This window comes from Embiotoca jacksoni, unplaced genomic scaffold (assembly GCF_022577435.1).
Source record: "Embiotoca jacksoni isolate LCO1_2020_lvr unplaced genomic scaffold, fEmbJac1.0.p SCAF_22, whole genome shotgun sequence".
Classification (NCBI taxonomy): Eukaryota; Metazoa; Chordata; class Actinopteri; family Embiotocidae; genus Embiotoca; species Embiotoca jacksoni.
Genome location: NW_027185363.1, coordinates 8,087,207 through 8,102,963, shown reverse-complemented (window position 1 = coordinate 8,102,963; position 15,757 = coordinate 8,087,207). Strand labels below are relative to the sequence as shown.

At 41.4% G+C, this 15,757-nt stretch overlaps 1 protein-coding gene across 6 annotated transcripts in view; it reads left to right on the top strand.

The window, feature by feature from the left end:
• The window catches only part of pde1cb (phosphodiesterase 1C, calmodulin-dependent b), a 100,846-nt gene that overhangs the window by 28,629 nt on the left and 56,460 nt on the right, over positions 1 to 15,757 (top strand). The window contains exons 1-2 of one of the 6 annotated variants that reach the window (XM_069157743.1): positions 3,856 to 4,887; positions 11,488 to 11,514. The exons of the other annotated variants lie outside the window; for them this stretch is intronic. Of the exons in view, the coding sequence (XP_069013844.1) occupies positions 4,787 to 4,887; positions 11,488 to 11,514 (128 nt within the window). The 5' untranslated portion in view covers positions 3,856 to 4,786. Of the gene's footprint in view, positions 1 to 3,855; positions 4,888 to 11,487; positions 11,515 to 15,757 lie in introns of those variants that run through there. 6 annotated transcript variants of the gene reach the window in all.

Here is a 15,757-nt window from a genome sequence, read left to right as displayed (position 1 = left end):
CTGATAAGTGTTTGCCAGGTACTCCAAACAACAGAACAACAGAACAAACACCCAGTTCAGGTAGTTAGTCTATGCTGCGCTGTATAAGGGAAGACTTATTCTTGTGTAAAATGTCTTTACGCTACTCCAGCTCGATGGCTTCCCTCCTCCCCTCAGACTTCACTTCTGCGGCTGCATCACCTTTGACCTGTCAGAATCTATTTAGAGGATGAAGTAATCGGAAGTTTCCAGTCAGGTGTATTTTTCCACCTACATCACTCTGCAAATAAATATAGCTTTATGGCCGGGTGACCTTCATTTCTCCCACCCATCTTTGGATCTCCTCTACTTCACATACAAAAAGAGGAATGAAGTATAGATGTGGAATCATATTTTTGTGATGGATGACCTCCAACAAAATGTGGTCATTACTGAAAAGGCGCTTGCTATTTTGATGCATAGATATCCTTATCGACTTGCCAGGAAATTTAAATGAGATTTGAATTTTTCATGTACCTCCAAATGGCCGGGGCTGTTAATGTCTTGATTTCAATGTGTGAGCTTCGAGGGAGCCCGAGCCCAGTGACAAGAATACCTTAGTAGATCATAATTTCCAGCACGTCCTTCTGTCATAGTCACACAAATAATTCATTTTCATAAGACTTGATTTATTGGGGTCTTTTTTTTGTGAGCACTTGTTGTAATTGTAATTAATCCGGGGTGTATTTTGATTATCATTACATGAAGGGACACAATCAGTTTCAGCTCTTGTGTTGGTTCACCAGTCTAAAAATTAAATGAAATGTTGAATAAATTCTGCTCCTTAATCACTCATTCAGACATATTGTTGCGTAGCCACTCCCACCCCTCAACCACCACCGAGGCAAAGCTTTTAGCTTTTTATCACTTTTGGCTTTTTTTTGCTTCTCCCTCTTTGAACTATTTTAACCCGACTATGTGACGAATTTTGTGTGCTTTGTGTGGCTTTTTATCTATTAAACTATCTTCTTCAGACAGTCTCAATTTTACAGTGGAAATTAGCAACAAGCAAATGACCTGTTTATTCCTAATATTTCATCACATACTCAACATTGTTGTATCGTGCTCTCTCCAACGCACGTTGGTGCACGGTGCTTTTTCCTGAAGGTGTTTCATTCATCAGTTGGCAATGTAATTAAAGTATTGTCTGAGATTCTTTTGCTGCAAAGGCTGTAGGCCACGTCTCTTTCAACAAGGCTGCATTCTTGATCCCGCTGCTTCATACATCACAGGAGTTTTTCTAGTGAATGTGGGCTGCTATAAATATTTTCTCTTTAACCCTCTGGTCATAGTAATAGTGTTCAAATTAATCAGAATTGCAATGAAACTTTCAATCAAATGAAACTTAGAAATCCACATTAACAGCGATGAATACTGAGTTCCTGTTGTTTTAAACTTTTCTTGAGGACATTTAGTGTCAGCGCAGGAAGTAGTGTGCTGTCTGTGTTGCCTCAAGTTCGGTATTTTGGGCGTTGCCATATTTCTATTTTGAGTCTGAACCGGGGAGGAGCGAGCAGTGAATCTGACTCAATCTCCGAAGATACTACGCCCGCCTACCTATAGCGGAAACCTGACTACACCACATGTCTGTCACTCAAACAGACACCCCCCCCCAAAATGGCACTTTTTAAGGTCTAATATCAAATTAATGATGGGATTATTTTCAGATGGACCACCAGAAAACTAAAAAGAAGGAGTGGATTTAGTGAACGAGACCATAATGACTTATAGACTCTATATTTCATGAGAAATTGAATGGGAGTCTATGAGTCTTTTTGGAGCCAACCCCTCATGGCCCTCGGTGGTACTGCAGTTTAAGGGACTTCCGCATCGCCCACATTTTTCAGACCCAGAGACTATATCCACTTTTATATACAATCTATTGTGATAATCGCAATGGCGCACACTTTTGGACAAAATTAAACTCAGTGAATGCAATCACTGCATGACGTGGATGTTGGATTGTAAGTTTGTAAGTGTTCAAAAAACTTGAAGGTAATTGAAAAATGGACCTTTGGCTATGGTTTGATTCTCATAAGCTGCTACTGAACTCCTGTAAACTACTGTTTCCTCAGTCTGGTCGTACCTTCTTTTATTTATGCATAAACTCCTGATCGTGAGTGCAGTGCAGCTTAAATTGATCTAGTCTTTGTGGTGACAGAACCTTTGTGGCCTGGCTCAACCTTGCTCAGTGCCACACTTACACATTCAGATGACACTGTACATCAAGTCCATGTGGTGTAAATCTGTGAACAGCGAGCAGTCAAATGTGAAGTTGCTGTTGCGCTTTCCCCTCCAGTTGACCTGTCATCTCTGCCTGTGGCAAGAGATCTCCAGGGGCCAGCATACCTCCACAGAATGGAGGGAGAAAAAGCACAGTGATACAGAATGGATTTAAGAAAGGTAGCCAGGAGGAGAAAGACACTGAAAGACAGAGAGAAAGAGACATGGATAAGTGCACCTTTGAAGAGAACATCAGCAGGTTGATGGTGCTCAGGCAAACCTCTCTTCCCCCTCCTCACCAAGGACCCATCTCAGCAGATGAAAGCCGGAGCCCCTTTGAGGTGGCGCCCTGGCATTATCCCTGCCTCCTGCATCAAGTAATTGAAAGGCCGCAGAGTATTGTAGGGGGAGTTGGGGGAGAAAAGAGGAGGGGGCAGTGGGTTGAGTCATCCTTGCAACTTTTGGACTTGGAAAAAAACAAGCAGGCATTTTTTTTTTTTTGCTAGACCTTCACTGAGCTAAGGGGCTGAAAAAGCTTATGATGTTTGCACCGAATATTTCCAGCATACACTGTAAAAAAAAAAAAGCATCATTTTACTGGGTCTCGTAAGACAAGAGTGACAGGTAAGTAAAAAATTTTGAAACCGCTATCAGCTAGCTGGCATTTTTGTAAAAAACTCAGCCCATTATCACGCTAAAGAGTGTAATACCCCCGCCAGTCCACTATAGGAAAGCGTGTTACTATAGGCTTCGTGTCGGCGTGAAACGTAGACGCGCGTCACACGACACAGGTCATGCGAGAAAGGTCACGTGACGGAAGTAATTTGATGATGTGAAAAACTGCTAAAGTCCTCATAGGACCATCGCAGGATGGGTTGGTTGGATGGGTCGCACAGAAGACCTTCATGCAGAAGGCCAGGATACAAATCAAAAACAAAGAGACATGGATTTTTTTTAAAGAAATGTTTTACGAACCTTATCCGAGCACTTTTGCTACCGAAACCTAACCACTTGATTTTGAAAAGTACATTTTGATGCACACGGCCCCCTAGTGGACTGGCAGATGTGTTACACACTTTGCTGTGAAACTCTTAAAAAAATGTTTAGAGAAAAAATACCAGGATGTCCAGTACTAGGCACCCACTGTGTTTGTATATAATTATTGAAGCAGCTTTAATTATACAAGGAGGTATCATAAAACTGTCTTAATTTGAAACTACCATTTTAGTAACCACCTCAATGTCAGATCAAATGAATATGAAAAAAATATTTATAACCGTAAAGATGTGGCAGAGAACACTGTGGTGTACAGATGTTGTGGTGTGTGTGTTACAGAGAGCCAGAAAAAAAAGCCTGACAGCATAATATCTCACATATATTACAATGCTTGTATTTTGGGGGATTGAATAAGGGGGCGGTCCCGAATGCGCCCAAAGGATCAAAGTAATCTGTCAAATCAGTGTCAGCGCACTGTCTGCATGCTATTTAATCCCCCTTGGCATGGCATTTAATATGTTGTACAGCAAATGTATTATCTACATTTCAGATGAATACGTAACAGATCTTAAGCCGTCACATTTGCAGTGAATGTTTTCATCTCTTTAGACGTTGATCTACGTCTGATGGAGCCTGCCTCTGATGGAGCCTGCCTCTGCCGTAGCCTGCCTCTGCTGGATGACATTTGGTTTTAAATTCCCGATGAAATAAGCGACTGTTTGCAAATAAGAGGATGAAAAGGAAAATGAACAGCTATGCGACTGACGGGGTGCCTCAGGGGGATAATGTCCTGTTGAAAGTATTTTCTTTAACCGGAAAATAACGCACGGCACGCGCACCTTCGTCATCTCTCCTCCGAAAGGTCTCGCTCCTCCTGTTCCTCCGCATCCCTGCTCATTTTTCTCCCTCACTCCCTCCCGTATTCCCAGTGGATGAAATAGAACATGGTTTCTCATTATCAGCCAAGACTCCTCCCTCTCTTTGACTGGTGCCGTTTCTCCTCCCTCCCTCTTGTGTGGAGAGCTCGGCAGTGAACGTTAATCCCGGATTGCGCTGCCCTGCCGTCTGCATCCCTTGTTGCTGGGAGAGCATGGCAAGGCTCCAGGACCCCTGTGCTCACACAGGAGAGAAGTGAACAAGTAACCGAGATACACAGAGAGAGAGAGAGAGAGAGAGAGAGAGAGACAGAGAGAGAGAGAGAGAGCAAGACAAGAGAGGGAGAAAGCAAAGAGGTGCAGTTGGACTGTTTCATGACTGTCACAGCTGCTTGGGCTTGTTGTTGAGTTTGAGTGACACACACTCTCTTTCACATACCAGGAGAGAACAAAAAAAGAGAGAAAAGGGAGGATGGAAGACAGTTTGCTGCAGCTGCGGAAGCAAATGTGAATGAGGAAACCTCAGTCACATCCTGGTTTCCACCACATCACAACCTTCCTCTGCTCCGTGCTGCGTCTTCCTCATCGCTCAAACTTAAGAGGGATTAAACTTTTTTTTTTTTTTTTCTTCCTTTTTTTGATCTCTTGTTGGCTCGTCCGGAACTCTGTTTGTCATGGAGTCTCCCACTAAAGAGATCGAGCAGTTTGAAAGCACGGCCCTGAAGTACCTCCAGCCGGAACAGATTGAGAAAATTTGGCTCAGGCTCCGGGGACTGTGAGTATATCCCACTTTTGCTCTTTTCAACAAGTGTGTGAAGCAAAGCTCTGTGTGTGTGTGTGTGTGTGTGTGTGTGTGTGTGTGTGTGTGTGTGTGTGTGTGTGTGTGTGTGTGTGTATGTGTGCGTGTGTGTGTGTGTCTGTCTGTCTGTGTTTGAACCAGGCTTTTAATATTTACATGTGAATTTATCTGTAGTTCTTTAATTACATACATATTTCAATTAAAAATACGTAACAATGCCAGAATAAAAGCCCGGCTTTGTTCAATTTACAGGATTTTGCTTACTTTCAGGTTACACTAATAAAAGTACAGTGGAAATCTAAAGAAGTGAGATAAACAGAGAATTTCTCAAGCCAATCAGATCTGTTGCTCATACCCTTTCTGAATGGTTTGTTTACTTCATTGGTCAGCAAGGAATTAAAGGATATCAGAGCTGAAGAGTTCCTCATGTTTGAGCAAGAATTTTTTTTTTGTTATTTTGGTTCATTTAAAGTACTTAAAAAAAATATAGATATTCATGCACCAGAATTTCTCTTTTTTTTTGCGAAGAAAGACCAGTAAGTTATTGTTTTGGTGGACTCTGAATGCCAGATGCCATTTTCACAACTCATCTAACATGCAACAGACACCTGTTATCCATTTAGAATTGTGATTGTAATTTATAATTTAAACTTCAGCGACTAAATATTTGTATTTTCGGTCGAGACACTGAGGCATAGAAAAAGAGTCTTTCCCATTTTTCAAGTCTTTTGCCTGTCATGCACCAAATGCTATGTCTCTTTAAATAACACAAAAAACCTCTTTGAACATCAAATTTATAATTTCTGAGAGTTTCTTTAGAGATACTCCAATACTACTAAATTACTTCGCCACATCCGCCAACCAATCAACACCTCTATGACCTTTCTCCCTGAGAAGAAAGCCCCACACACTTTATATATAAGTTGAAGTGTGAATTATTTTTTCTTATCCATTTTCAGTTCTCATCATTCTTACTCAGCAGGGGGAGGAGACACCACTGTTGCTGGGAGGGCTGGGTTATGAGAAAAAACCTTTAATGTTACTGCTGGAGGTCTGAATGAAATACAGTTTCTTTCCCGCAACCAAAGACAATGAAAGAGTGAATGAACTGAGGTGTGGACGATTTTCTGCCTTACTCTCCTCTTCTACTCCCACACCACCTTAATACTTAAAACTCTGTTATTTTCCTGTCACGGTGCTTCTCTTGCTGTGTGATTAGTCATTGTTTCTCTCAGTCTGGTGTCAAAAGCCCACTTCGTACGTCCCTCCACCATCCTCCTCCTCTGCCACATCCAGTTTCCTCGGATGACTTCATTGTCTCTTCCATTTGGACACCATCATAACATCTGTCCTTTTTGGATAGTTGATGGATAGTGAGTCAGATGAATGTAGCAGGAGCGCGGGCCCTGTTTTTTTTTTTTGGTATTGGGGCTACTCTGCAGTTTGTTGGGCGCTCTGAGGGCTCCTGTTGCGTGTCAGCGATCACATTAGCCTTTAATCTCACAAAGAGCCTCCGTCTGAAAAGGGGGAGCTCCAAATGACAGGCAGCCCCCCCACAGATGTTGACACCCCACACAGTATATGTTGTGTATAGGGAGCCATCGACATTATGAACTGTGTACGTGTGTGAAATGGGGAAAAGTTGACTGGGCATCTGCTCATGTGGATGATACAGATTGGATGTGTATTTGAGAGTGTATATGACAGCTTGCTGACATTTATGTATGTGCTGCCAGCTTATCCTGGGAGATTTGTTTGGCAGCTGTATGATTTGTGTGTGTGTGTGCGTCTGTGTGTGCTTGTGTGTGTTGGATAGCTATCACAGCACAGTCTCTGGCACAGGGTACTCCACAGAGTACACCAATCATCCATGGATAGACAGACAGAGCATTTGCTTCGGACAGTTATCTACAGGCTCAACCTTCAATGACGCAGTGTAATGCCCGGTGACATCCTCTGATCAAGGCATGAACAGTGTGTTGTGTTTTATTACTTCCCTCTGACAAATGGCCCCTTTATGTTTTTGCATCAGTGAATGGATTCCAATGGTTTTCCATTAATAAATTAGATCACTGCGACAGACCCGACCTCTCCGTCACCCACTGATTAATGGAAATCAATGAATTATTTAATTAATTGATCAACAGTTCATCATAGAGAGTTCGCTTAAGGGTAAGGCAATGTTGCTTTGGCCCAAGGAGGATCAAGGTGGGTGGCTGACCGCTTTATGACACCATCTGATTGTTAAAATATTATCTAAAAAAAAAAAAGAAGAAAATAATCCGAGGACAGATGTGGAAAATAAATGAGATTACAAGTACATTTACTCAACTGTACTATGGTTACGTAAAGAACTGAAGTACTAACGTTTTACCGGAGTATTTTCATTTCATGCCACTTTATTTTACTGTGCTTCATCTTAGAGGGAAATAGTTTACTTTTTACTCTACTGTAATTTAACTTTAGTTACTAGATCATTTAAAAATTCAGATTTTGTGACAAGAAAATGTATTCAGAATATTTTTTGTTTGAAGTTTAACAAACCAAACAATCAATTAATTGAGAAATAAAAAAATAAAAAAATCTGTGAATGAATTTACAATATAACATTTAGTTGCAGCCCAATATGAAATCGCTCAAAACAAATAGTTTCACGTGAAGCAGCAAAAAACACCTGCTTCAAATGTTGTCAGTCCAGTTGTCATTGGGGCTATATATATGGTTAGTAGTATCATCCTACACCTCCAAGATTTCTCAGTGGGCTGTTATATGCAATATATGACCTTTAAGTAACAGCGACAAGCATACCAGACCTTCGTTGTCATGGTAACGATAAAAAGACATGTAGTTAACGTTTTGACACTATCACAATTTGGTTAGGTTCAGGCATCAAAACGACTTGTTTGGTTTCAGAAAAGATTGCGATTTGGGTTGAGATAGGTATGTTATTTACGTAAACTACATACATGCATCATGTAAGTTGCATTACGTAAAGTATTTAAGCTAAATAGGTTTATGTATGTAACTTAAAATGAGTCAATGTTGACTTTTGTTTTGATGAATAACGGCCTCCGGGGTGGAATTTCTGTGTTTGATCCTGTCATAATTACCGAGGAAAGGACGACCCGTGCGCACAACGCAGAGGCAGGTTGTGAAGCAAACGGAGAACTTCACTTCCAAGGAATGGCTTGAATTGCAAAGATCAAGCCGGCGACCAAAATACTGAAGCTAAGACAGAGGCAGAGTTCAAAGCCCAGGAGGAGCAGTTTGCCCAGTCTAAAGGGAAAGATGACAAATGATAACGGCTATTGAATGGATTGAGAACATTTGAAGCAGGTACAAGTGGTGAGTGTAATGCAGACATGCCCAAAGTCCGGTCCCTGGGCCAAATGCGGCCCGCGTTCATATTTCCACTGGCCCGAAGCCTCTGTCATAAAATCAATAATATGTGGCCCCCCAGTACTGTTGTCCACAGTCTAAAATACACGCGTAAAAAAAGCAATTTTATATTTCACTACAGGATGGCAGTAAAGTTGTGGCCGAACTCTCGCGATCCAAAGCCCTGTGCCACCGCCAGTTTCAACAATTTCTACTGGACATCCACGCTGAATACGGACATGTTGTGTATCACACTGATGTAAGATGGCTCAGTCGGGGGTCTGCACTGCAGCGTTTCTACTCTCTTAAAGAGGAAATTGGACAATTCTTGGAAAAAAAGGGACAACTGATGCCAGAACTAACCGATCCTGTTTGGCTGGCTGATTTCGGATTTTTAGTTGACATAACCCGACATCTGAACGCCTTGAACACGAGCCTTCAGGGGCAAAATGCAATGATAAGCCAACTGTATTCACATATCAAAGCCTTTCGGACCAAGCTGCTACTTTTCCAAAGCCACCTGTCACAAACGCAGCCCGATACCACACATTTCCAACCTCCGCAAGCAATAATGACCCGTTTTCCAGCGCACAATATCAGTGCGCAAATGAGGAGGTATGCCGCAAACATCTCATCTCTGGCTGAGGAGTTTCAACAGCGTTTCAGTGATTTTGCAACTATTGAAAAGGACATCGCGCTTTTTTCCTCTCCTTTTTCCGCGGATCCCGGTGACGTTCCAGCCCACCTGCAGCTGGAGCTCATTGAGCTGCAGTGTGACGCGGAGTGTCGCGGCCGGCACCAACAACCCCCTCTTGTCAACTTTTACCAGCAGCTGGATAAAGACAGGTTCCAAGAGATTCGAACATTTGCTAAGAAAATGTTGCGCTTGTTTGGCTCGACATACTTGTGCGAGAAGACATTCTCAGTTATGAACATGAATAAGAACCGTGTGAGGACAAGACTAAGTGACTCCCACCTGCGTGACATCTTGCGCATTAAAACCACCGTTTCTGAGCCAGACCTGCCCCATTTACTGCAGTCGAGATCTCAGTATCACCCTTCGCATTAATGCAAACATGTTATTTGTTGATTCTGGTGAATAAAGGTTTAAGTTTGAGTCATATTTCATAGAATACTTTACTTGCATTCAATTTATTTGTATTATAATCTTCATTTATCCAGATCAGGCAGTTATCAGATCTACCTAGCAGCAGACAGCATAGTAAAACGAAGCAAAATAAAAGGAAATACAAAAAAGCATTCCCCGTCGGTAGCATGTAAAATTCATGCTGGCCCGTATGACAATTTTTTTACGTCAATGTGGCCCCTGAGCCAAAACGTTTGGGCACCCCTGGTGTAATGAGATGGTATGCGACATTATAGCGGGTCCATATTCCACATGGTGTAGTTTTGATATTCAAAGTATGTTTTCTGAAGTAATATTTTCTGTGCTAGCCTTTTAATGGAGTGTGTTTACCCTGTGGTATTAATAATTTTACTCAAGTAAAAACACTGAAAACATCCCCCTCCACTGCCCAAGAAAAACAAGCCGACGATAGCCGTCCAGGCAGCCATTTAAAAGGCCGTAACATTTACTTTAAGGTTACATTTCACCTAATAATTCATATGTGACCTTTATGATTACAGTAATTCCTGGAATTACCCTCATTATGCTGAAGACACTATATTAAAGATGAAGAAAATCTCTTGACTCATGGACATACAGGGAGCTTATTAAGAGTGGGAAGGGGCAAAAGGCGAAACAAAGATTCGGAAGGAAGGTGAGAAATGGAGGAAATATCTCTTCCTTTCTTCTTTTTGCATTATTTCCTCAGTTTGAAACTCCCAAGACAACCATCTGACTGTGACACTATTTTCATTGTATTTTCTTGAGGAAGCTCGGATGATTGATTTAGTCTTTTGTTTTCACTCGTTTCTAGGGAGCTCTTAACATTTCTTTACAGGAGATAACATCTTTGGCTTGCAGATTAATGCTGAGCTCTAAAAGATTGATACAGAAAAACGACTGAGAAACAAATTGAGCTAAGTGCTGTGAATTCTGCCTGACTGGAATTTAAATCCACGTCTGTAGTCGAACAGTAGAGGGTCCATCCTTCCCCATACTTTGTTATTATGAGTGCTGTAAGTGTGTGTGTGTGTGTGTGTGTGTGTGTGTGTGTGTATATGAACGCAGCTTTTAGAGCCATGCTGTTGTCACTTCATGGAGGTGTGGGTGTGTTTTAGGCCACATGTTAGGGTGTAAGTGGTAGCACAGTGTATGTGTGTTAATGTATAGGGTTCCAAGTGTGTGTGGTCGTACATTTAGTGGGATGTGAGGGAGTGGAGTAGACGTGTGTGTGTGTGTGTGTGTGTGTGTGTGTGTGTGTGTGTGTGTGTGTGTGTGTGTTTTGCATATCATTACGACTCACTTAAATCCCTCATCTGCATAAATTATTGTAAGCATTTGTCATCTTTTCTACTGTGTGTGAATTCAATTTAAAGTTATGACTGCTGAGAAATAGAAGGAAGCAAACAGTGCAAATTAAAGTTCACTTCTTCCCTAATTTAAATATAATTACTATAAATGCTCACATTTGATCCGGCAGCACTCTCCTGGTTGCTCATGTTATCTTTTCTGTGAAGTTTCTCGTACACATTCCAAATTGGATTCACTGAGCTTCTGCTAAATTACTCATTTCATTTCAATAAATGCTTTCTTTACATGAGCAGGTGTGCATTCGTGAGATTTTATTATTTGCACTATTGATGCTCCTACATTCCCACATCAAGCTACAAGTTCTGCTGCATTTGCAGACCTCTCTGTATGATGATGTTGTAATTTTAAATTTGCATGAAGTTTACTTTTACTAATGTATATTATGTTTTGTTTCATTATTACATGTTTAATTTAGATTAAATCAGATTAAGGATTATAATTCTTTAATCAAACAAGTGTGAATAAAAGCAGATTATTGGTACTTGGCTCATACAACAGGGTTGGACCACTTCAAATAGTCATTCATTCATTCAATATTCATATTCATTATAAGCGTGTGAAAGTTTGCGACTGCGATAAATCCTATTAAATCCCTCACATGTTCTAAAACTGAATCCGTTGTTGCAGATGGTTCCTGCATAACCCCGATGTCTTCTGTCTTTCCGATGCCTCACTGTCCTCATGTTTGTTCTCTCTGGCAGGCGCAAGTACAAGAAGACGTCCCAGAGGTAAGACTCGCTGCTGGGACTCTGGACCTCCTCCCTCTCCCCCTCATCATCCCCTCATTCCTATTCACGCACACCCCCACCACCATCTCCTCTCCTCCCCCACCTCCTTGTGTCTTGATCGTCTCCCTCTGCTCCTCCCACTTGACTGCCTCACTGGACCTCATGGAACTACTCCCGCCTTTTTGTTTTCTTTCTTCATTGTTCATTGTTGTGTTTCTTGCACAGCACTTTGCAACTCTGAAAGTGCAATTCAAATAAAAGTTCTTATTATTATTGCTATGATTATTACAATTATTGTCCATCCACTTCCATTCCTGAGAGACACATATTGCAGCTGAACAAGCAAAACACACCTTCATCTTCACAGTTTGTTATTATTCCCACATAACTGGCTCCATAATCGATAGAAATTATGGTGACAGTTTTCCATAGACAACACACAGGACTTGAAAGGCGAACAAATAACTTGAGTGCCAAACTTTCCTTTGTTTTGTTTAGTTGGAGATGCTCAGGGGAAATCAGGCTCCCCATTAATTGGGCCTTCACTGCATTTATTTACAAAGGGGATTAATGCCACTAGATAAGTGAGTAATGTCGATTTAAGAATTGTTTGTTAACGATTTCCCTGCACTGAACACGCTTTCGATGCCACTCTTTTGTCTTCAGCTTTTTACGTGAGTATTTTGTCCTGGTGCAAAGGACATACAGTATTTAATGGCTCTATGAGGAGACATCTCCAAAAGAAAAAAAAACACATTTGATTTGATTTAGAAGTTACAGAAGCCAGTTTTTTTTGTTTTCTTTTGTTAAGCATGGTGGATGTTTGCTATTTCTCACAGCTTCAGTTTACTTTGCTGTGATTATAGTCTGGAAACCGCATTGGCATTAACGTTTGCACAGCCACTCTGAAGGGTGGACCAATCAGTGACCAGTGGGGGTGGCTAAGTGTGATGAAGTTGAAGTCAAGTGTTTCTTTGTAGCAGTTTCAGTGCGATTTTCGGCACACATGGTGTTCACTGCCGAATGGTTGCTCCGATAGTTTAAAAATTAACTCGAGGTCTATGCCCATGAGGATTTAATGATTGGCTCGAAGTTCTTGAACATGCATTATACAATACAGGAGAGCAAATTCCTCCGGTCAGGACTCAGCTGTCTAGCTTCGTCTGAAGGACCCTTACAGAAAAAAAACACGTGATTTTTTACGTGCAAAAATCTACGCGATCCCATGTGACCACATACACATGTGATGGGAAACATGGTTTTGGAACATTTTCATGGTGTAATGTGCGAAGGTCATGTAGATTCCCATGTAAAAACATTTCCCCATATTATCTTCATGTTATTATGTGTGGCAACATGTGGTAAACATGTGGCTTTCTGTAAGGGGACAGTGGACACTCACCTACGGACGGCAATGTACACATTTCGTCAATTTACATGAAACTAGAAAGATCATCACCAATCAGAAAAGGTGGTCTACGAGACATTTGTCAGCCATTACAAAGCAGTCCCGAGGTCCATGCAGACTATGATTCATGTGACCCTAACAAGTCGCATGATGGCCAACAGAGTCAGTGAACCACACATGACCTCAACAACTCTCAAAAGTGTTAACAACCCCATGAGAGGTTAAAAGTGAGGGACTCAACACAAGCCAGTTAGAGCTGAAGGTGAAGCATCTTCAAGAACGTCAAGCAAGTTCAGTTGCCTTCGGAAAAAAAACTTAGACGTAATAATGACCAATACTGAAAATCTTCCCAGACACACATCTCTACACTATCACAAGCTCGGCTCATTTAAATGTAAGTGCACCGCATTACCTTTCTGCAAAATATGCTATATAACCTTTTGAATGATTGAATGAATTATTCAACAACTGATGCTCAGACTTGCAACCTGCATACAGCACTGCTAGTCATCCGTACCCCACCATTACCATCGGTGATTGTCCTTCAACAAAAACCGAACTAAGTACAAATCTTTGCTTCTAAACTTGTGCCAAAGTCGACATATATCTGTTGTGTAGAACAGGCCGAGATGTCTTGCAGACATTTTCAGGAAAACGCCCAACTTGATGGTGGACAGCAGAATATAAAATGCATTTAATTTTCCATCTCTTCCACATTACACAAAGGGACACTTTGTTTACTCCTCTGTGCACAACTGGATGTGTCCAGTTTCCATTGATGAAGGCAGAAGGCCAGAAAACACAAAGAGCAACAGTGTGTTAGTCTGTCTCTCAACAGTTTTTCAACTTCCCCTGTCTGTGGCACTCAGCCCCAAGCACATTACTTCCTGCTGCGGACAGACATCTTTAAGATTGGATCAAACATACATGGTTTCAAGCACTTTTACAGTGTAGAGTGGCGTGGGGGATTTTTTTTTTTTTATCAAACATTACACTAAAAAGAGTAGATTGTGCACTTGTTAGGGAATATTTTCAGGAGTGAATTAACACTCAAAATAATCTACATTACTAACATTCATCATAACGAAGGAACTATTTCACATAAGTGAGTGTTTTTTTTAAGAAGCTCTTGTGGTTATAATGGCACAGAGAAAAAAACCTCAGGCTACAAAATGAGATCATTTCATCTGTGTTTTTTTTGTGTGTCTTGGTTATGGATTTGTAGACTCTGAGAAAAATATAGAAAATCACCAGCCATATACTTGAAGGTTAAATATGCCTACCACAGTCAATCCTATCTTCTGTTTACAAATATTGCTTCTAACCATTTTTTTTTTAAACTTTCAAATATCATCATCTTGAAATAATAAGACACCATAGACAATCCATTCTTACATATAATGCACGACTTCCTTTTGCACCAGTCGACCGCTTCCGCTTCGATCGAAAGGACGCATTGACACAAATCGCGTTCACTTAGTAAGCAGGGACGTTGCAACTATAACGCTAAATGGAGCTCAAAACAAAAACAAAATATATGTCGCCGAGGCGCAGCTCTATTACTGTTTCGTGGCATTTCCCCGTGAACTGTGGGACTGCTGCACAGTTAGAGTAATTGAACAAAATGCTCCTCGTGCTTCTTATTGGCACAGCGTGCGGCCGGTTTTGGAACGGCAGAGAGCGAGCTGTCGCTGTCTCTCTCTGCTGGGTGGGTGAGTTCCTGTGTGGAGGAGCCGGCTGACTGACAGCTCCCATACGTGTCTGTGTAATTACGGCCGGGCTAATTGGCGGAGAGGAACACTGGGACATTGTCGTTACCCAACGCGCCAGGACAACCCCATCACGCACGCAGATGGAGGGGAGAGATAGCCCCATCCGCGTCGGAGGGTGGCATGGAGCAACGGGAGGGAGGAGCGGGTTTGTTTAGAAAGGAGGGTGAAAAGGGATGGAAGTAAGGCGGTAAAAAAAAAGACTGAAACATTTAGTCTGTGTTTGTGTGTTTTATTTCGGGGTTGGCGGCAGGGAAACAGTTTCCCGTTTCTTTACGTTAGCCATTTTTTTTTTTTTTTAAATTAAGGTGGTTACTGTTGCTGTAATCTTCTCTTCCATCAATTGACAGGTTGGTTAGCCCCACCCCCTTTTTGTGGCTGTTGCTACGGCTGTCAAGTTTTCCCATTCATAGCACATATGCAGTTTACAATGACAGATTAGCGTTTGAAATTCCTAATTTTTTTTTTCTAAACAATGAATTTGAGACGGAGGAAGATAAAGGTTTGCTTTTTTTTCTTTTTGTCTGTCTTCCGCACACCAAATTGTAAGTAGGGTAACGTTAACCGTCAGCGTCGTCCTAACTGTCTGTCATGGACCGTCTTGTTTTCTTAAAAAAAAAATTATAAAGTGGATCTCAAATAAGCACACGATGGCTACAAATGTTAGGCTGCGATATGATGCTCATTGTCTGAAGGTAAAGCTACATCTTCTCAGCAAAAACAAAAAAAAAAAGCTGACATGCTCACCAGCTGATGAACTAATGGAGAAGGTTGTTACAGTGTACTAGCCTTGTTAGATGAGCGGTCGACTCAAAAATGTGTTACTTCTTTGACAAATATCTGCTTAATCTTGTGCTTCTTGAATGGGCCAGAAAGTAATATGATTGTATCCACTTATCAAGAAAAAAACAAAAACAAAACAAAAAACATTTCCCCTTATGTTTACCAAAAAGGCACTGATCAGCCGAGCACCACCACTTACAGTGATTGTTCACCAACAAAGCAACAAGTAGAGGGCTTGAGTATCTCTTTGTGTTCCCTGACAGGCGCCTGAATGCCCCTCTGA